This window comes from Lycium barbarum, chromosome 7, assembly GCF_019175385.1.
Source record: "Lycium barbarum isolate Lr01 chromosome 7, ASM1917538v2, whole genome shotgun sequence".
Classification (NCBI taxonomy): domain Eukaryota; kingdom Viridiplantae; phylum Streptophyta; class Magnoliopsida; order Solanales; family Solanaceae; genus Lycium; species Lycium barbarum.
In genome coordinates, this window is record NC_083343.1 from 1,361,541 (window position 1) to 1,384,330 (window position 22,790).

At 34.2% G+C, this 22,790-nt stretch overlaps 1 protein-coding gene and 1 pseudogene across 1 annotated transcript; one reads left to right on the forward strand and one right to left on the reverse strand.

Annotated features, from left to right (window-relative positions):
• The first annotated feature begins 407 nt into the window (after positions 1-407).
• On the forward strand, positions 408-2,891 carry LOC132602733 (probably inactive leucine-rich repeat receptor-like protein kinase At5g48380; annotated as a pseudogene).
• A 10,098-nt stretch (positions 2,892-12,989) lies between these two features.
• Positions 12,990-14,456, reverse strand: LOC132602734 (aspartic proteinase nepenthesin-1-like). The gene has a single exon (XM_060315512.1). It carries the CDS (start codon positions 14,454-14,456, stop codon positions 12,990-12,992), a length of 1,467 nt encoding a protein of 488 aa, XP_060171495.1.
• Between the last annotated feature and the right edge of the window lie 8,334 nt (positions 14,457-22,790).

A 22,790-nucleotide genomic window follows, 5' to 3' on the forward strand; every position in this document is an offset into this window, starting at 1 on the left:
TTTGAAATACGGGCCGTAAAGTGAAATACGGTCTGTATTTAACCATATGACCTCAAAATGTCAAATTCCAGAATGTTCAGAAATTCTTGGTTTCAGTTTACGGGCACTGTTCATGGTCGTAAATTGGAATACGACCACTGTTCATGGGCGTAAACCACCATATCACAACTGAACGGAAAAATTTCAATTCCAACATTCTTTATCTGATGTTCTAAGTCTAGGATCGTGGTCAAAACCTTCATTAAAGGTACGGGGTGTTACATTAAATAGCATTGGGATTTGGTCATATAACACTTAATAGGGGCAAATATGGAAAAATAAGATTAATTCTTTCTTAATCTGCTAAGTGGACTCTTTTTTTAATCCAGAGGGAGTATTAAAATTTGGACCCGCAAATTCATAATACAATGTGTTTAGTGGTAAAAAATTAATGTTTGAACTCATCAAGTTTAAGTCTTGGACGCATCTCTAATTGTGACGAGTTGCCATTCAAAAATATATCTTCAATACCTATTAAGGTAATCATCAGTTGATCTTCCATGATCGATAAGTTTCCGATTTAAAAAAAAACACTTTGAGAAACTTTTAAGTCCATGTTCATTTTGTGTATTTGATTTAATTATGTTTGTGCACAAATATTTTTCTCCCAGGTTCTTTTAATTATGTGTGCGCGTAAATGTTTTCACTTTTACTTGATCACTTTAGCATATCAAGGAAAGATAAGTTTTTTTTTCTTCTTGTTTTATCCTTAACACTAGTTAATTTGTCCGCGCTTATCTCTGAGATGCAACGTGCTACAAAGTGACATCAATTGCTTGAAATCGATAAAAAAAATTCATTGGCAGACCCTTTTAATATGTTGGCTTCTTGGTCGAATTTCGACAATCAGGCAGAAGGTTTCATATGCAAATTTAGAGGAATAGATTGCTGGAATGATGATGAGAACAGAGTTATAAGCATTACTCTAGCAAACATGGGACTAATCGGCGAGTTTCCACGAGGCATAAAGAATTGCTCTTCTTTAAGTACTCTAGTACCATCCCTTCCGATATATCCAAATGAATCACATTCGCTGCAACTATTGATCTATCGAGCAGCCAATTTTCAGGCGCGATCCCAGCTAATATTGCATATTGCAATTTTCTTAATACCCTCAAATTAGATAACAATAATCTAGAAGGTCCAATCCCACCCGAAATTGGCTTGTTACAACGACTTAAGACATTTAATGTTGCCAACAACATGTTGACAGGGCAAGTTCCAAATTTTGCCAATTTTTCAGCTGAAACTTATGTAAATAATTCAGGACTTTACAATTTTCTTAATACCCTCAAATTAGATAACAATAATCTAGAGGCATGTGTTTTAGAACGCATATCAAACAGTCGTATTACGTTTGTTTGTGGTTTTGTGACAGGTTCGTCGCTTTTCACTTTGAATATATCCTTTTTTCTTCGGTTTACGTGATGTAAAGAAGATACTTCTATTGATCAAGAAGAGAACAAAAGCAATGGTGATTGATGGAAGTGAATGGCCTGAAAGAGAACTAGTAACCATTGACCCGAAGGTAAACATTTTGCTGGTTTACAACTGTATTTTTTTTTTCTCCCTCTAGGAACATAGTATTCTGTCCGTTCTAGTTTATGTGATAGTATTTCCTTCTTAGCCCATAAATAAAAAAATAAAAATAAAAAAAGAACGGTGTGCAGCAACTTTCTAATGTGGAAACTATTTAACTTAAAACTTTCATTCTATCCTTATGAGAAGTTTTGTAGCCACACAAGTATTATGCCACGTTTAAGGCGGCCACAAGTTTTAAAAAACTTCTTTCTTTCTTGAACTCTAACTGCAGTCAAATTATGTCACGTAAATTGAAACGGATGGAGTACTACATAATCAAACTGCGATTACATAAAAGAAAAATAACGAGCTAATGGTAGATACTGTTTTTTTCCACAGATTTTAGAGCTGGAGAAGATTGTTCCAAGAATGAGTTTTATGGAACTATCAAAAGCAACTTTGAATTTCAGCCAAGACAATGAAATTGGGAACGGAATGCTGGGAAAAGTATACAAAGCACTGGTCGGAAATGGCTGGACAGTTGCCTTAAAGAGGCTCCAGGTTTCAGAGGATTTGGAGGAAGAGTTTGTTTCCGAGATCACAACTCTGGGTAGTTTGAGGCATCAGAATTTAGTGCCTCTAATCGGCTTTTTGTTATGAGAGGGAGGAGCGATTTCTAGTTTACAAATACATGCCTAATGGAGACTTACATGAGTGGTTACATTCAACCGACAACAAGGCAAGACTCTTGGACTTTCCTAAGGGTTAAAATTGCCATTGGCGTCGCGAAAGCCTTGGCTTGGCTTCATCATGGTCATGTTGTGCATAGTAACATAAGCACACAATGTATCTTCCTCGATGCAAATCTTGATCCCAAGATATCCAATTTTTGGGATGCAGCACTGGCAAAACCAAATGACATAGATTCTAACTTGAGTCTATCGCCAATGGTTGAGTCCTTAGACTTTACAACTTACAAGAAAGACGTCTATCGATTCGGGGTTGTGCTTCTCAAGCTTTTAACAAGGAAGGAATCTTACCAATTGAGCTGTTCGACTCTAAATTTTTCCAGCAGCTTTTTTGCAAGTCCTCTTGATGTGGATACACTACTGTTAGGCCAAGGATTTGGTGCTATCATAATGCAGCTACTTGAACTTGCAAGGAACTGCATGAAATTCATTCCTGATCAAAGGCCAACTTTGCAAGAAGTGTATCAGACTGTTGCTGCGATTGTTCGAGTGGATGACCAAACCGAGGATGCTGAAATACCATTGCATGTGGACTAGAAGCAAGAGCAGAGCCACCATTATAGGTACGGGTAGCTTTGGCTCAAACCCTGTATTTGTATTAAAAACACATTTGATATGTATAAATAATCTATCCAGAATCCACTAGGCGAAAAGGATTGAGATAAATTTGCATAGAAATATTTGTAATCATCCCTTCATCAAATCAACTAACTATCAAGTTGAGGTACAACTATAGATAGCAACATATAATTTTTACAAAGTTACTCAATCACATGCATCTAAGTCAAAGGACAAAGTATTTGCTGAGGTATCAAAAGTTAATCCTACACCTTGGAGTTGACTAGCTCCTAAAATTGCAATGGAACGGTGCCATCCCAGAAAACACAGACAGTATTTCCCATTAATGTGCACTACCCGATCTTGAGCTAGTAACGACAAATTATTCGGGTTTTTTCTGCCAAAGTATAACTTCACAACAGGAAATCTTGGTTCAGGACCCCTCGGATCCGCTTCATAGCAAGTACCGAAGGCTCCAGATGGATCAACCTCCGGAATATCTCATGCTTCCATTCTGAATACATTAAGGAATAGAGTATAAAAATCTTGAGGAAAACGGGCAATAGTTGTTCCTGTATCCACAATGACCCCACCGGTCATGTCATTTCTAAAATTCCACACTGATGCGTTCAGTAATATTTCCTTGTCGTTAATAAAAACTTTATAAAGGTTGACGAAATAAAATATAGGGAATCCGAAATTTGGTAATAGCTCTGCTGATGTTGTTTTTTTAAAGGGCGTTTTGTGGAAGCTAATTGTTGATCCTTTCTTGGAAAAAAATCTTGGCAGACACAAGGACATTATGTCCGCCTCAAATTACGTTGGTAAAGAATATCCACCACTCATGCGTCTACGTCTGATGCCAGCAATTCCAGAATATTCACCATTAAAATGTGGTGTTCCACTTACTTGATCTTTGCCACCTCCAAAAGCAATCCTTACTGGATTTCGGTCTAAAACAAAAGTAATCACGTCATCTGCTATCCAACCTTTTGTTTTTGCTTCATCCCCGTATTTCACATCATAGAGACAGTGATTACCGAACAGAGTACATACATAACTCGGGTCCGCGATAACTCATGTCTGCAACTAAACAATTTCTACTTTTTACAATGCAATCGAGTTTTCGATATGTTTTGGAATTAGTTGGAACATATAAAGGACCAAATTTTTGTTTGTAACACTTATTTGACCTACATGGTCCACATTGCCACCAAACAAAATCACTTCCGGTGTCAATTAGCAAGTAACTTTTAATTTGCTGAGTGCCGAGAGTAAAAGATGCAACATACTCGCCATACATGAAATGTGTGCTTGTCATTTTCGAAACCCTTTCACGGGCCCTACTCTCCTGTGCGTTGTGTGGCCTCGTCAGAGTTCTGTTTGCACCAATCATGTTGCCATTTTCAAGAATAGATACCAAATAATATGCTCTAGCTTGACAACGAGCAAGCCTACTTTCAAGTAACGAGTCGTTGTCTTTGAACTTTGACTTTTCAAATAAATCGCGATCATAAATGGTAATAGTATAGGATGGCATCGGAGGATCGGGAAGCTTAGTTGGATCAATCGACATAAATCTTTTTTTGGCTTCCATAATATAACTGGAGTTAAGGGGTGAAAAAGATTTTTCATTGCCAAAAACTACAAGCAAAAGTGAGAAAATAATGTAAATCAAAAGATGAATATGAAGGAAATTCCCCATTGGTATACAAGTTATTTTTCTAATTTCGTGATTTTGTGTGATATATGTCTTGCCACTTCCTACAATCATCTATATATACTAGATTACTAGTTTATATTTCTAGACCCTAGTAATGTACCTTTTCTTAAACTGGTAACCTATTCAATTATATGTCAAAATAGGAAGAAACATTAAAGTTAGATTATAGAGGTTCAATTCTCTTTGGAAAGCAATAGAGTGAACAACTACAGACTGAAGTATGTTCCCACGAAAGAGATTTCTTACCCTTTTTTCCCCTGTTTCCATAATTGCAAAAAGGATCAGATTTTGACACGTATTAATTTCTGACCAAAGTTGCACCATTGAAAGTTGTCATAAATTGAAATTGAAGGCCTTTTGTGGCGCCAATACTTTCATAATGGCAATCGCAGTTGCCACCAAAACCCGTTTTGTGGCGATTTTAGGGATCACCATGAATAGGTTTACAGCCTAAAATCAATCGATTAACTTTGCTTTTTTCCATCATATCTTTCACATCCTTTCCGGTCGGCTATTTAGAACGCCCCTTATAGGGTCTTTCATGAATGGATGGTATGCCTCACTAAAAGAGAAGGAAACCATGGGGTCGCAACGAGAAAATCCAGTTACTTGTAGTGATGATTGTCAGTACATATAACTTTAAGCTTTATTTATGTAGCTCCAAACTGCTTACATTATTTTAAGCCTCCATTGACTAGAAACAATTGCGCTTATCAATACTGGGTTCAAATTATTAAATTTACATCTCATTAATTAGTTGCAGCATCGGTGTATATTGTGCTCGATCGAGGAACCAACATTAGTGTATATAACTAGCCGTTACAAGGTATGACCTTTCTCTTCAATACCTTGTTTCATTTGTCATTATATGAGTACGATCAAACCTCTGTATAATTTATAACAACATCATTTTTCCGAATATTTGTTGGGTGCTTGCTATAGCGAAATCATGTTATAGATAACATATCATATAACATAAAACTAGAAATCGGTTCATTCCAAAGAAGACATGGCCGTCAAAATGAAATGTTGTTACAGAGGATGACTGTTATAGAGAAGTGAATTGATTTGATTTTCACGAGGTTCAAGTCAAAGAAAACATTTCAGCGCGGCCGCAAGTGATTTGCATATCTTTAGGCCATCAGGACATCAAAATTTAAAATAATTTTTCGATAGAAGAATTTGAGATAAATTACATTGAAATATTTGTAATCATCCATTCATCAAATCAATAATACCTAATTATCAAATTGAGGTATAACTTTAGATTGCAAAAAAATATTTTTTTTTCATGGATACTCAATCACATGCATCTAAGTCAGAGGATAAAGTATTTGCTTTAGTATCAAAAGTTAATCCTACTCCTTGGAGTTGATTAGCTCCAAAAAGTGCGACGGACTACTTCCATCCCTCAAAAGCCAGACAGTATTTCCCACGACCCGATCTTGTGTCCGTAACAACAAATTATTCGGGTCTTGCCTTCCAAAGTACAACTTCACAACGGGAAATTTTGCACTCGGATCTGCTTTATAGCAAGTGTCGTAATCATATGGAGGATCAACCTCTGGAATATCGTGTACTTCCTGTCTGAATACGTAACGGAATTCAGTATAAAAATCTTGAGGAAAAGAGGTAATAGTTGTTCCGGTATCCACAATAGCCCCCACCGGTCATGTCATTTCTAAAATTCAACACTGATGGATTCAATGGAATTTCCTTGTCGTTAATAAAAACTTCATAAAGGTTGACAAAATAAAATACAGGGAATCCAAAATTTGGTAATAGCTCTGCTGATGTTGTTTTTTTAAAGGGCATTTTGTGGAAGCTAATTGTTGATCCTTTCTCGGAATAAAATTGTGGTAGACACATGGAAATTATATCTGCCTCAAATTGCGTTGGTAAAGAATATCCACTACTCATTTCTCTACGTCCGATGCCAGTGATTCCAGAATATTCACCAATAAATTTTGTTCCACTCGTTTGATCTTTGCCACATCCAAAAACTATCCTTACAGGATTTTGGTCTAAAACAAAAATAATCACGTCGTCTGCTATCCAACCTTTCGTTCTTGCTCCATCCATGTATTTCACATCATAGAGACATTGATTACCGAACGGAGAACATTCAAAACCCGGGGACATGATTAAACAACTTTCACTTTGTAAAATACAATTGAGTTTTCGATATGTTTTCGAATTAGTTGAAACATATAAAGGATCAAAGTTTTGTTTGTAACACTTACTTACCTTACATGGTCCACATTTCCACCAAACTAAATCACTTCCAGTGTCTATTAGCAAGTAAATTTTAATTTGCTGCGTGCCAAGAGTAAAAGATGCAACATACTCACCACCTAAGAAATATGTACTTGTCGTTTTCAGAACCTTTTCATGGGCCCTACTCTCCTGCACGTCGTGTGGCCTCCTCAGAGTTCCGTTTGCACCAATCGCTTTGCCATTTTCAAGAATTTATGCCAAATAATTTGCTCTAGCTCGACCACGAGCGAGCCTACTTTCAAGTAACGAGTCGTAGTTCTTGATCTTTGACTTTTCAAATAAATCGCGATTGTAAATTGTAAAAGTATAGGATGGCATCGGAGGATCCGGAAGCTTAGTTGGATCAATAGGCATAAATCTTTCTTTGGCTTCCATAATATAACTGGAGTTAAGGGGTGAAAAAGATTTTTCGTTGGCCAAAACTACAAGCAAAATTGAGAAAATAATTGAAATCAATAGATGAATATGGAGGAAATTCCCCATTGGTATAGAAGTCATTTTTCTAATTTCTTCATTGTGTGAAATATGCCTTACCACTTCTTATAATCCTCTATATATACTAGTTTATATTTCATGATTCTAGTAACATAACTTTTTTTTTTTAACTAGTTACCTATTCAATTATATGTCAAAATAGGAAGAAACATCACAAGTCAAATTATAGAGATACAATTCTCTTTTCTTTTGGTAACTAACTAGATTCAAGTCTCTTTGGAAAGCAATAGCGTGAACAACTATAAACTGAATTATATTTCCAAGAAAGACACAGATTTCTTACCCTTTTTTTCCCCCCTTTTTTCATAATTGCAAAAAGGATCAGATTTTCACACCTATGTATTTTGGGTGAAAAATCATTTACACTCACTTATTTTGCTTTACAAATCAAACTTATCGAAATTGACTATTTTACCTTTACGTTAACTACCATTGTTTTTTTTTTTTTTTTTTACTTCTCTAAAATCATATTTTTTAATCTATGTAACAAATTTACCTATAGAAAAAAAATATTATTTCTAAGGTGAAAAAGCAAAGGGAGAGATACTAATGAAACATTAAATATATAAGTTAATGAAGTTCCACGATGAAATGAATGAGAAAAATAAGAAAATTTAATTTTCTTAATAATAATCAAAACTCTAATATCTATTTACACAAGTGAAAAGAGCAGAGACTGTTAACTTTATGAGCATATTTTAATGTAGGTATTATAAAAGTAATTAATTAAAACAGAGGTAGATTTTATAACAAACTCCTAAAAACTTTATCTATTTATATGTACGTAAATTTTAAATATAATTTCTAAAATATTCCATTAATGACAATCAAAATTTGTCTATCCAAGTAGACATTTGAGAATAAGAGAACTGAAACTTAAAGACGACACACATGCATACACATACATACAAACATACTTAGTACATGTAATATTAAGAAAAGTGTTAAATTTTTTAATAGATTCATAAATGTAATGAACTTAAATAATAATATTTAATAACATATAGAATTATTTAAATTATAAGTAAAATACCTAGGTTAAAAATAAATATTATTTAAAGTTGCATGTAATAGTCCCTTGTGGCCTGACTCTATTTCATTTCACAAAGTTCAAGTCAAAGAAAACATTTCAGCACATCCATAAGATTTGCATATCTTTAGGTCATCTGGGCATCAAAATTTAATACTCCCTCGGAAGTTTAAGAAATAAATAGAGACTTTTGAATCTTGTGGTCCAAAATTGACAGAATATAGGCATAAAGTACAATAGAAGCAAATAGCCAGGATCAAAACATGCACTTAATATAGACAACATATAATCAAGATTTCAATCAAACATAAAATTGATACTTATCTCTAAAGTGTGATCGCGATCGCAATTTGAACCTTCAAGCATCCACGCGATCTTTCTTCATTTTACGGTCTGCAGTCTTCTGCTATTAACCTAAGTATTCTATGAACTAGAAACCCGAGTGACGAGTATTGCAGCTAGGAAAAGTTCTTTTTTTTTTCAGGGCTGAAAAGTCTTGAATATATAGCCACATTTTTTGGGGCATAAAACTCTAGCAAAAACGTGTAGACTTTTCCCTTGCCCCCCCCCCCCCCAAGAATATTATTTTCCCTGTTCTAGAATATTCAAGCATAGCAGGGACCACAGATTTTAATAATGAGGCTTCCTATTGATAAGTTGGTATTTTACCAACTTATCTTTTCTTTAATATTAGATTTTTGCTATGTTTGATTGATAAAGTAGCATTTAATGTTGTTTACTCCTATTTTATAGGTTTATTTGATTTAGAAGTGATCGGAAAAAAACCAAATGAAAACAAGTCAAAAGGGGCCAAGTTGAAGAAAACGAAAAAAGTGGCTAAATGTGGAAAAATGGGTCAGATCCACAAATCTGAAAATGTGGGGCTGTTTTGGTCATATTTTAATGTGGGAATATTGGAAGCTATAAGAGCCTGACTTGGGAGCAATTATTTTCATCTTTGGCCATATTTTCAAGCTTGAGGAACTAGGGTTCATCAACCAACACTTTGGAAGAGAAGATTAGAGCACTTTAATCAGCAAACTCTTAGCCCTTTCTTCAATTCCTTGTTATGTATTGAATATTTAAGTGTGTGATATTTTATTCTTTCACTTGAATCTTGTTTATGAGAATACTCATTACCAAGTGTTAAATTAAATCTCTTGTTTTGCTTATGTATTGAATGATTTTTATTTCTAATGAAGTGGGTCTTTGTTTCTTTAATTAATCTTGTTCTTTAGTGTTTCTAAAGGGATTAGCTAACCCTAAGACTCGCCCATTTACTTCGATTTGAGCTCGAAAAAGGAAAATTAAGGTTGGAAAAGATTAATTAATAAGGATTTGGGGCTTTAAACCTCATCTAATAACTTGAGCTAGGAATAGAAAAGTTAACTTGAGATTCAATTGGTTGTGCTTAATATCACTCTCTAAGGCTTGGAAAAGCTTAGGGTGAAATTCCTTGATTTGGTTGGAAGACTTTCAATGAGATTTTATAAATATTTATCTATTAATATAGACTCGCTCTTAGTTGTAAAATCGTAAAATATGTTGGATCGTTACTTGAGAGTTCCTTGTATCCATGCTTGTGGCCATTGATCATTTTACTTGCTTTCTAGGTTAGTTTATATTTTCACATTATTTATAATCTCTCTAAAAATAATCAAAATATATCAAGTGTGTGATTCAGCGTAGAAAGTGAAAATTTCTTACTTGCTTGATGGCCTTTATATTGTTCTCTGTGGGATATGAACCCAACTCATAATTGGGTAATTATACTGGTTACGACCGTGTACACTTTTTCACTTGAGGAGTGGATTTAGACGTTATCCATTTTGGCGCCATTGTCGTGGAATATGGTCTAGAAATTTACCAATTAGTATAAAACTCTATTTTTAGTCTTTATTTCTCTTCTTACTTTTTTGTTGTTAATTGTGTTAATTCAGGTGAAATGACAGATACCGATTCTGATGATGACATGGTGGAGGAGACTAGGTATGCAGCCGCTATTCGCCCACCTCTGGTCCAAGGGAACACGAGTTTTCATGTAACTAACACCATGTTGCACCTGCTCAACACTAAGGGCATATTCGGAGGTCTACCTACTGATGACTAAAGGACACACATACTAGTACATGATATATTTAACTCTTTATTAAGATTGAATAAATAATTTTTCTATAATAAATACTATATCCAAACACATGATTAATGGTATATATCCCAACAATTTTCCACTTAGACTTTTAACCATGACAATTGTTAGAATATACCATATCTAAACGCATAGTTAATGACATATACCCCAACATATTTGTGTGGTTATGGATGTTATAACATGCTTTTCCATCTGATATACTAGAACACATCAAATCAGAGTTTTTCATTGATCAATTGCAAGGTACTTGGGACAAGCCTTGGTGGATGCCTACTATACAAGTAAATTTATAGTCAATAGTGCTTGGGAATTATTGAGACAGAAAGACCAGGTGCAAGAGATTTTAAGCAACTATGGATCAAGGGAATTCCAATTAAAATGTCTTTTTTATGTGGAGATTGTGGAAATTCAGGATACCTACTGATGACTTCTTAATGGGAATGAGAATTGCAGTTGCTTCTGGATGCTACTGTTGCAATACTTCTCATCAAGAAATTTTTCAACATTTGTTCTTGACAAGGAATTTTGCATCAGGTATATTGAAAGTATTTATGAATGCAGCAGGAGTACAGATAGCTTTAGTTCAACATTATCAAGTGATTAGAACATGGTGGAAAATAAAGTGTGGGGAGAAACTAAAGCCAACTCTACAAGCCGTGCCAACAATTATTATCTGGGAATTATGGAAAAGGAGAAATACTATTAGCCATAGGGGCAATGTTAGCTTCAGAAGAGTAGTCCATGAGATCAACAATAACTTGTATTATTTTGCAAAGCAAAGATATCCCTGGCTAAGGGACATTCCTTTCCTTTGGCCAGATATGATTGATTACTTGGAGAGATATCAACCAGTTATATTGACTAAGGTGGTTTACTGGAAAGCTTCTGAAGATAGATGGTTCAAATGCAATACAGATGGGGCATCTAGAGGTAACCTTGGTCCTAGTTCTTATGGATTCTATGTGAGGAATGGGCAATGTGATATGGTTTATGTTCAACGTAGGTGATTGGAGAAACAACTAATATAGTTGTTGAGGCAAGAGCAATTCTGGAGGGTTTTAGGTATTGTGTCAAGCAAGAAATCCATCCACTAATATTGGAGACTGATTCATTGCTCTTACAAAAGGTGGTGGATGGCTTATGGGAAATTCCATGGTGTACCAGCTTAGAAGTGGACAAAATTAAGAAGCTGAAATATTATTTCAATGTGATCTTTCAGCATGTGTATATGGAAGGAAATACCATGGCAAACTTTTTTAACTAACTTGGCTTTTTGATTTTGCAGGTACCAGCAATTCTACAATTTCTCTGAAGTGCCTAGTGCAGGAAGGAGAATTATCAATTTGCATAAGCAACAAATCCCAAATCTGAGAATTAGAAGTATGCAGAACACAGGAAACAACGACGAACAGGTTTGACACTGAGACTCAGGTATGAACATATCTCCAATGTGTGGTATTAGCCTTTGGCTCAACCTATTAAAGATTTTTTCATACTAGAGGACCAGTTCATACTGTCTAGTCACTAATTTAAGCTCTGTCGCGTGAAAGTTGGAGTTCTTGTTCGCTAATTTTCCTGAATATGCAAGAAACTGGAGTAAAATCTTGTCAGTGATACTTAGGTTAGTCTATAGTCTGAGATATACTCCAGATGGTAAAAACCATGTCCTTCGTGAGAGCATTGAGGGGCATATAAGTGGTGATAACCAAAGATTTTAACTACTACTTACACATGACAAATTAGATTTATGGTCTTTATATTTGGGAGCCTAGTAAGTCAGATTTTCCAACTGGTTTATCAGATCGACACAAGGAGAATCCAAACAAACAAACACAAAGAATAGAAGATGAATTTCTTCAATTTTGCAGTGAAGAGCAGTGAAGAAGTAAGCTAAGAAACAGAGGATACTCATCAAAGTTTTTTAGCTCTAAACAATTTATTAAAGGGAGATTTTGCAGAAGACTTCTTGGAGATCAAGCCACTAGCTGAGATGTTCGAAGATTCGTGGATCGGCAACCAGAGAAGATGATCGGACTTTGATCTAGATTTTTCTATTTCTTGGTATGCGTTGAGTTTTCTTTCCCCTTTTGTTTTCGTTATTTATTCAAATGTTGCTGATGAGTTTTAGTATATTGATAAAATATATGCCCACTAAGTAATACTTAGTGGTTAATTAAAAAGAATCTCGTTAAGTATAAAAGATAAAGTTTAAATTTAATTTTTTGTCAAATAAGGAGATGTTTCATTCTTTCTGAGACTGACTAAAAAGAAAAGTGTGTCATACAATTTGGGACGGAGGGAGTATAAATTTTTGATAAAAGAATTTGAGATGAACTTGTATTGAAATATTTGTAAATCCCTTCATCAAATCAATCAAAACTAATTATCAAATTGGGGTACAACTTTAGAGTCTTAGACTCCAACATAGAGAAATTTTATAGATACTCAATCACATGCATCCAAGTCAAAGGACAAAGTATTTGCTGAAGTATCAAAAGTTAATCCTACACCTTGGAGTTGATTACTTCCTAAAATTGTGACTGATCGGTGCCATCCTAGAAAAGCCAGACAATATTTCCCTCTAATGTGCAGCACAACCCGATCTTGTGCCAGCAACAATAAGTTATTCGGGCCTTGCCTGCCAAAGTACAACTTCACAACGGGAAATTTTGGTTCAGGACCACTAGGATCCACTTCATAACAAGTGTCAAAAGCTCCAAATGGAGCATCCATAGGAATATCTTGTACTTCCTGTCTGAATATGTAACGAAATTCAGTATAAAAATCTTGAGGAAAAAGGGTAAAAGTTGTTCCTGTATCAACAATGACCCCACCAGTCATGTCATATCTAAAATTCCACAATGATGGGTTTAGTGGAATTTCCTTGTCGTTTATAAAAACTTTATACAGGTTGACGAAATAAAATGAAGGGAATGCAAAATTTGGTAATAGCTCTGCGGATGTTGTTTTTTTAAATGGCGTTTTGTGGAAGCTAATTGATGATCCTTTCTCGGAAAAAAATCGCGGTAGACACATGGACATTATGCTCGCCTCAAATTGTGTTGGTAAAGAATATCCACCACTCATTCGTCTACGTCCGATGCCAGCAATCCCAGAATATTCACCACTAAAATGTGTTCCACTCGTTTGATCTTTGCCACATCCAAAAATAATCCTTACGGGATTTTGGTCTAAAACAAAAGTAATCACGTCGTCCGCCATCCAACCTTTTGTCCTTGCTCCATCCCCGTAGTTAACATCATAGAGACACTGATTACCGAACGGAGTACATTCATATTTCGAGGGCTCGATTAAACAACTTTCAATTTTTACAATGCAATCGAGTTTTCGATATGTTTTCGAATTGGTTGAAACATATAAAGGTGTTTTTTGTTCATAACACTTTTTTGCCTTACATGGACCACATTGCCACCAAATTAAATCACTTCCGGTGTCTATTAGCAAGTAACTTTTAATTTGCTGAGTGCCAAGAGTAAAAGATACAACATACCCACCATTTATGAAATGTGTACTTGTCGTTTTCGGAACCTTTTCGCGGGCCCTACTCTTTGGCACGTCGTGCGGCCTCGTCAGAGTTTCATTCGCACTAATTGCATTGCCATTTTCGGGAATCAATGCCAAATAATTTGCTCTATCTTGACAATGAGTGATCTTACTTTCCAGTAACGAGTCGTAATCCTTGAACTTTGATTTTTCAAATATATCGCTATTATAAATGGTAAAAGTATATGATGGCATCGGAGGATCGTTAAGCTTAGTTGGATCAATAGACATAAATCTTTTTTTGGCTTCTATAATATAAGTGGAGTTAAGGGGTGCATTGCCCAAAACTACCAGAAAATTTGAGAAAACAATTGAAATCAAAAAGCGAATATGGAGGAATTTCTCCATTGGTATTGAAGTGTTTTTTAATTTCTAATTGCTAGATTCGGTCTGAAATTCTGTCTAACCAGCTTACAATCATCTATATATACTAGTTTTATATCTAGGTACCTATTCAATTTAATGTCAAAATAAGAAACATTAGATCTAGTTAAATTACAGAGATTCAATTAGCATAGTGTGAACAACTATAAGAGTAATAATTAGCTCTCAGTTTAGCCAATATTAAAGATTTTCCCCCTTTTCCCCTTCTTACTATAGTTGTAAAGAGGATCAAATTTGACATCTATTTATTTTTTTGTCAAATGAATAAAATATTTCTTTTTCAGGAAAATCATTCCTGAATTAACAGCATGAAATCTCATGATGAGATCATTTGATAGCATTCACCTACTGTAATAACTTTTTACTATAACAGACAATTTTTTTTAATTTAATTTTTTGTGTTATCTATAACGACTTTTTACTTATCACCGCATCACCATTATTATTATGGTGCACCTTCAGGAAAAAAATCACCCCTCTATAATCTGTATCATTCTTCCTAAAGTATCTATACTTATAGTATTTTTATTTTGTAATAGTTAAAAAAATAATTTATTAACTATTAATTTTATTGGCCCCACATATTTAATTTTCTATTATATATAAATGTGGTAGAGGGACTAACACAGCTGTATCTGTTTGTACCAAAAGCTTTATAAATTGTACACGCAATGAATGTTTGTACCAAAAGCTATATAACTTGTACACTTTAACCAACTACTTTTTTATCTCACTTGGACATATGTGATGGTACTTAATGGTCGTTTGGTAGGTAGCCAAAATTATCCAGGGATTATAATCTCGGGACTAATTTATCCGATATCTTGAGACTATTTTATCCCATCTCCTAGATGGGATAAAATAATCCTGGGATAAGTGAGATAGGAAAGGATATCTCAGCTTATACCATGGGATGCATTTTATACTTTGTTTGGTACAAGGTATAAATTTATCTTGGGATAAATTTATACCTTCTACCAAACATGGTACAAAAAATTAATGTTGGGATATCCCAGCCTATACCATGCACCAAACAACCAACTCGTTTGGTAGGTAGTTAAAATTATCCATCCCGGGACTAATTTATCCCAAGATAAGTGGGATAAGCTGGGATATCCCAGCTTATACCATGGGATGTATTTTATATTTTATTTGGTACAAGGTATAAATGGATAAATTTATACCTTCTATCAAACATGGTACAAAAAATTAGTGCTGGGATATCCCAGCTTATACCTTGCACCAAAAGACCCCTTAATATTTATTCTGTTATATCCCGTATTTTTATACGTCGAGTTATTCGCAAGATAATCGACTTAAGTTAAAGACGGGATCATTTTCGGATACGAAATAGGAACTTTTAATTTTCAATTTTAATTAGAACACAAATTGTTTATAAATTTTATTTAGTATAGAAATATTATTAGAGATTAGGGATTAATTAATTGTGATTAGATTATTAAGTAAGAATTAGTGATTAATTAAAATTAATTAACCTAATTACTATGTGTGGGCCCCACCCGTTTTAATTAAAAAAAATAAAAAAATAACAATTCAACAAAATATTTTTGGTGAGTCATTAGAGGGGATAGACGTGTCAACATATGGAAAACCATAGATAAGCTAGTGGCAAATGAAGAAATCAACATTTGATTTCATTTCACAAAAAAATCAAGTTGGAAAAAATTAAAGCTCCCATGGCTGCTCTCGGCCAGCCATGGTGATTGAGGAGAAAATAAATTTTTGAATGTTTTGATCAAGTTTCAAGGGCATTACAAGTTCAAGGAGGTGATAGCAACATTGGATATTGAGTTGAGGAAGAAGAATTGTGAAATTGGAGCAATTAAGTGTAGAAATTCCTCCGAGAAAATTTAGGTAAGATTTTCTTATTTTGTGGTGTAATTGTATTAATAGTGTTGTAATGGAATTATTAAAATTGGATTGGATGAAATTGGAAGTAAGAAAATGCATGAAATCGTTGTTCTATGAAATTGTGGGTTGAAAAGGATTAAGAAAGGTTGTTGGATTGTTAGAATTGTTTATGGGCTGAATTGTAAGAATTTTGTATGCATATCTCTATTGTTGTTATTGTTGGTATTTTTGTGATAACAGGAGGATAATTGAAAATTCGGGTTAGGCAAATATATAGGGAAAATGCTGCCCGATTTCCGTTAAGTCCTTAACTAATGAAAAACCCTAGTCGCGAAAGTATAAGTTAAAGAATGAGTCCTATAAGTGACTGGCTTCAGGTTTACGAACTAAAAAGTATAGTTTACTAACGATAGCGTTACTTTTATATTAAATAGGCTAAAGGGGCGACGAAGCGAACGAGATTACGATTAATCTTTAACAGGTATGTAAAGCTGTCCCTTCTTTCTTTTGGCATGTCTTAGATATAAGTGACGAGTGATATGAGCTTTGGGGTAATTCTATTCATAAGTTTCGAGTGTGATTCATGATTCCTATTCACTTCTTGATGTTAGAACTCTTAAAATTATTGAGCTTCCCTCTCAAGTTTTCTATACGTTGGACAGTAGTCCATATATATAAGCTCCTATTCTTAGAGACTCCACGATAACTAATGTCCTTGACTTCTATAAGCTATTTCATATTATCTTATACATGTCTATGATTCCTAAGGCTCTTTTGATATAATCTATAATGACATTCGAGGGATACTTGATATGATTGTCGCTATTGATACTCAGGTGTTAATCTCTTCTTCTTATTTTGTTTGAGTCTTGATAATGATTTAAATTGCATATGGTTGCTTACTACTCTGCTCGTGCATGCCTCAATATGTCTTTCACCGAGTCCTAGGCCGGGTATGTTATCGTGCACAGTCTCACTGCATTGTTCACCGAGTCCCTCACTAGAGGGCCGGAATATGATATATATATATATATATATATAATGGTGTTATGCTGTGTTGGCGTGATGGTGTGATGATGTGATGGTGTTACGATGTGTTTATGGCGTTATGATATATTTATGGTGTTATGCTGTGTTATGGCGCCAAGGATGGTATGTGGCGACCATGTTCACCGAGTCCCATAATGGGCCGGGTATGATATATGATATTGACATGCATGATTTATGCTTCAAAAGGGAAAGTGTTTTAGTATTCTGGACATTATACTTGTCTTCTGTACTCCCTATTTCAGTTATGATCATTTTACTGTATTTCATGATTTATATACTCAGTACATATTCCGTACTGACCCCCTTTCTTCGGGGAGCTGTGTTTCATGCCCGCAGGTACAGACGCTCGATTTGGTGGTCCCCCAGCTTAGGATTTCCTTTCAGCTGTCTTGGAGAGCTCCGTTGTTCCGGAGCCTAGATTTTGGTACAGACCTTCTGATGTATATATATATATATATATATATATATATATATATATATATATATATATATATATGTTTGTCCAGGGGTACGACGGGGCCCTGTCCCGTCATATTTCACCGTTGATACTCTTAGAGGTCTGTAGACGTGTGTGTGGGTTGTATACAGATCATGATCAGCTGTGTCTATGTAGTTATTGTGGATGTTTCTGTTGTTGTAGCAGCCTTGTCGGCTTGCGTAGCATAATGATATATAATGGCAGCCTCGTCGGCTTGCGTATGTTATTACGTTGTGATTGATTGAGAACCTATAGTATCAGTCCGATTATGTTTAACAGGTACATATGGGTTTCCAGCTCGGGCACTAGTCATGGCCCACGGGGCTGGGTCGTGACATATTCTCTTCTCATATATAGACATATGCACTTCAATTTTAATTCTCCTACACATATTTATTCCCTCCGTGAACTTTTACTTGTTCACTTTTGACTTTTCACATTCTTGCTGAATATTTATTCTCTTCTTATATATATATAGACGTATGTAGTTCAATTTTAATTCTCTTACACAAATTTATTTCCTCTGTGCACTTTTACTTGTTCACTTTTGACTTTTCACGTTCTTTAAGAATTAATAAATTCCACGTGGACATATGTCATAGTACTGAATATTTATTCTCTTCTCATGTATACGCATATATACTTCAATTTTAATTATCCGAGACATATTTATTTTCTCCGTGCACTTTTACTTGTTCGCTTTTGATTTTTTACGTTCTTGCTGAATATTTATTCTCTTTTCATGTATACGTGTATGCACTTCAATTTTAATTCTTCGACACATATTTATTTCCTCCGTGCACTTTTACTTGTTCACTTTTGACTTTTCACATTCTTTGAGAATTAATAAATGAAGTACTCCCTCCGTCTCATATTACTTGACTTTTCACGTTCTTTGATAATTAATAAATGCAGTACTCCCTTCGTCCCATATTACTTGGTCACATTATTATATTTGACTTTTCACATTCTTTAAAAATTAATAAATGAAGTACTTCATTCGTCCCATATTACTTGACCACATTACTAAAAATATATGTCTATATTTCTATTCTATATTTTTCTTATTATATATAAACGCCCAAGGTGTAGACACGTAATTTTTGACCCTCCCGAGATGTTTTCATTGTCTTATTGATTAATTTTTCTTTTTAGTCTAATCGTGGATTTTAACTATTATTTCATTTTTAGTAGGTGTGTTTGTGAAAATGAAAAAGGACAAAAAATATTCGCTATTTTCAAGGCATAAGTTTTGTGTTTAAAAGAAAGAAAAATTACAAAAAAATAGTTTTCTTTTAATCTAGTTTTTCTAAGTTAATTCTATCTTTTGGTTTTTCCTTAGTCTATTTATGTAATTTTTTCTTAGTTTTGGTTTAAAAATAGTTGATTAATATATTTATTTTGGTATTTTATATATTCTTTTAATGGAAAAGAAAAATAAAAAATGAAACCATTGATGGCCCGCCACTTGGCAAAATTTCACCTTATCCACACAAAAAAGCACAATCCATTTTGGGAAGGGAATATTCCTTTCATCCTTCAAGATATTTTTATTCATGTGGGCATTTTGGGAAAAGAAAAAAAGAAATAATACACTCAAAACCTTAGCCTAAACACCTTATAAATATCTAATTATAGAAACCTAGAGGGTGGAGCCGACACCTAAATCATCAACCGCAAATCTACGTCATAAAAAATCAGCCGCAGCTTGCAAAGGAAAAGAAAAAACTTAGCAACTAAGATCTGATAGATTTTTTTTATTGACATTTTTCTTACCTCCTCCGTCCTTTTTTTTTTTTAATTTTGAAGCTAGCATGATCCTTTCATAGTCTTTCACCGTGTAAAAAGTGAATCACCTCACCATTTTGTTTCTAGTCTAGCTACTAATCTCACTGTGAAACAGCCCAAAAAAAAAAAAAAAAACAGCCATGAAAACACCACCTGTTTCAGCTTCATCAGTGAAATAACAACTTAAAAATTCAGCCTTTAAACACCATTATGGTTCAGCCTTTAAACACCATTTTCAACCATATTTTCATCTCTGTTTGGGTTTATTTTTGGTCGAGGTTGAGGTCCATCGATTAAAGCTCTCGTCGGCGTCGAGTTTCTAGCCGCAGTCCATTTTTGTACGTGAGCTTGGGGTTTTCTTTTGTCTTGGTGTAATGATGGAAATTTTCAGCAATTAAAGGTCCAATATTTCTCTCTTTCAAGTATTATTGCATCAAATTTTTGTTTGTTTCTTTTCCTGATAAGTATTTTTATTTTGTTTGATTTTATCACTGTTACTTGTCGGGTTGTTAGTTGAAGTTCATGATTGGTTAAGATGTTGTAGTTTAAGCTAATGAATTAACAATCATTGTGTCATTTAAGTTAGGCAAATATAGTATTTTGATCCCTCTCATTTACTGTTTGATTTCACGTTGGGTTTAATAAACAGAGGTACTAATTTTGATAAGTTAATTGAGTGTGTGTGGAATCTAATTGATGGTTTAAAATGAGCTATTAAGGTGGAGGCGTCGTTAGTAGATTCTGTTACCTTTAGTGTAATTAGATCCATGTTTTAATGGTAATTAGTTGAGGTGAAATTGTTTGCTTTTTAAATTCATCTTTTAGATTGATATATGGGATGTTGTTCGGATGTGTTAACGTGGAATTAGAATTGAAGTTTTGACAAACCCTGATAACGTGCGAAAATGTTTTGGGCCTGAGAAACGTTTAAGGCCCAATTAATTAATTTTTAGTGCGAGATGAGCGAGACGAGATGCGAATTTATTTCAAATCCCGTTGTCAAGTATAAAAGAAAAGAGTGACAAAATCAATTGTAAGGGAACGAGATGGGTTGCGAATTTATTCAAAACCCGTTGTCGAAGAGTGAAAAATGACTAAAAAAAAACGAAAAATAATAACCAAATAATAATAAGTCTCGGATTTTAGAGACAAATAATTGCCTTTAACGCTAGATGAGCTTTAGGCACGTTTCAAGACGTTTGTTTCGATTAAGAATGCGGTTACGCATCTTATTTCGAGACGTTTTTTTTTTTTTTATATAACTCAAGGATGCGTTTACGCACCTTGGCTGAATTCATTTTAATAATTAATTTTGTTTCGAATAAGAATGCAGTTATGCATCTTACTTTGAGACGCTTAAAAGATTCGGAATGCGGTTACGCATCCGGGTTAAGACCAATAAAATGTTCAACAATAAAAGCACGAGCAAATCAAGGCTCGGGAACATAATTTATCCAAAATAGTTTAAGCTAAGTATAAGTCGATAAAGCGACCGTGCTAGAATCACGGGACTCGGGGAATGCCTAACACCTTCTCCCCGGTCAACAGAATTCCTTACCCGGTCTTCTGTTTTCGCGGACCATAATAAAAAAGTCATTTCCTTTTGATTAGGGATTATAAGGTGGCTTGGAACACCAAAACTCAATTCCAAGTGGCGACTCTGTAAATAAAATAATCCCTTTTCAAAACCGTCACTTCAAATGGAAAAACCTTTTAATAATAAAAACTTGCGCGTTCTGCGCGTGGGGCGCCACAAAAGGAGTGTGACACAAGGTTGACGACACAACAACTAATGTACAAAAAGCAATTGAAATTGCACTCTAAGCGGGGATTAATATGTGTACATTTTAGAAGTTGAACATTAATTCTACCTCTTATGTGTTAACTTTTTAAGTCCCCACGGGTCCGTAGTGTATTAATTATCCTTTCATTTTCTTCATTTGGCATATACCCTCTCTGTCTCAATTTACGTGTCTACGTTTGACTAGACACGACGTTTAAGAAATAAAGATAGACTTTCGAATCTTGTGGTCCTAAATTAAAAATGTATATAATATATAAAAATATCCTTTAAATCTTGTGATTATAAACTTGACATGTAGGATATTTGAACTATCAACTTATTAAATATAAAAAGAGGCGGACATAACCAAAATAAGACAATTGTTTTTTATTTAACAACAAACGCCCAAGGTGAACGAACACAGCAACAATAAGTTTTACAAAAAGCGACTGAAATTGAACTCTGAGCCGGAACTAACATGTGTATATTTTAGAAGTTTTACGTTAATACTACCTCTTGTGTGTTTACTTTTTAAGTCCACACGTGTCCGCGGTATCTCAATTGTCCTTTCATTTCCTTCATTTGACATATATTCCCCCCGTCTCAATTTAAGTGTCTACGTTTGACTAGACATGGAGTCTAAGAAATAAAGATAGACTTTTGAATCTTGTGGTTCTAAATTAAAAATGTGTATAATATAATAAAATATCTTTGAATCTTGCGATTATAAATTTGACATGTAGGATATTTGAATTGTTAACTTACTAAATATAAAAAGAGGCGGACATAACCAAAATAAGACAAATTTTAACAACAATTGAGAAATTAAGGGGAAAAATAAGAGGAAAGGAAAAGAAATATAGAGACTCATTAAAGAGAATCGCAGTATTCTTTGCAAAATATATAAATCATAAAGACTAACTAAAGTGAGTAACTAAATTAATCATGTTGGATCCCGTGCATCGCACTGGCATAGTTTGCTAGTATATTTATAAGTCCCAACGAAGAATCTGGAACCAAAAACTCTTGTGAATTTTAGTATCTTTTGAGATTTCAAGTTGAAATGTTTTTTTTTTTTTTTTTTGCTTTTATAACATAAAAATTTGAAAAAGCAATTGTTAGCGTAATTCTTTGTCTCTGATAGTCAAGTAATATCTAAGTGTCAAATGTTATTATAAGTCTGTAACATGCGATCGCTATAACAGGCAAAAATATTTCGGACATATGAGAATATTATAGAGATATTTGAATGTATTCACATTTTTAAAAGAATCAATTGACTAGGTAAGGTGCGTTGCGTGTTAACACACCGTTCAGTTTATTCAAA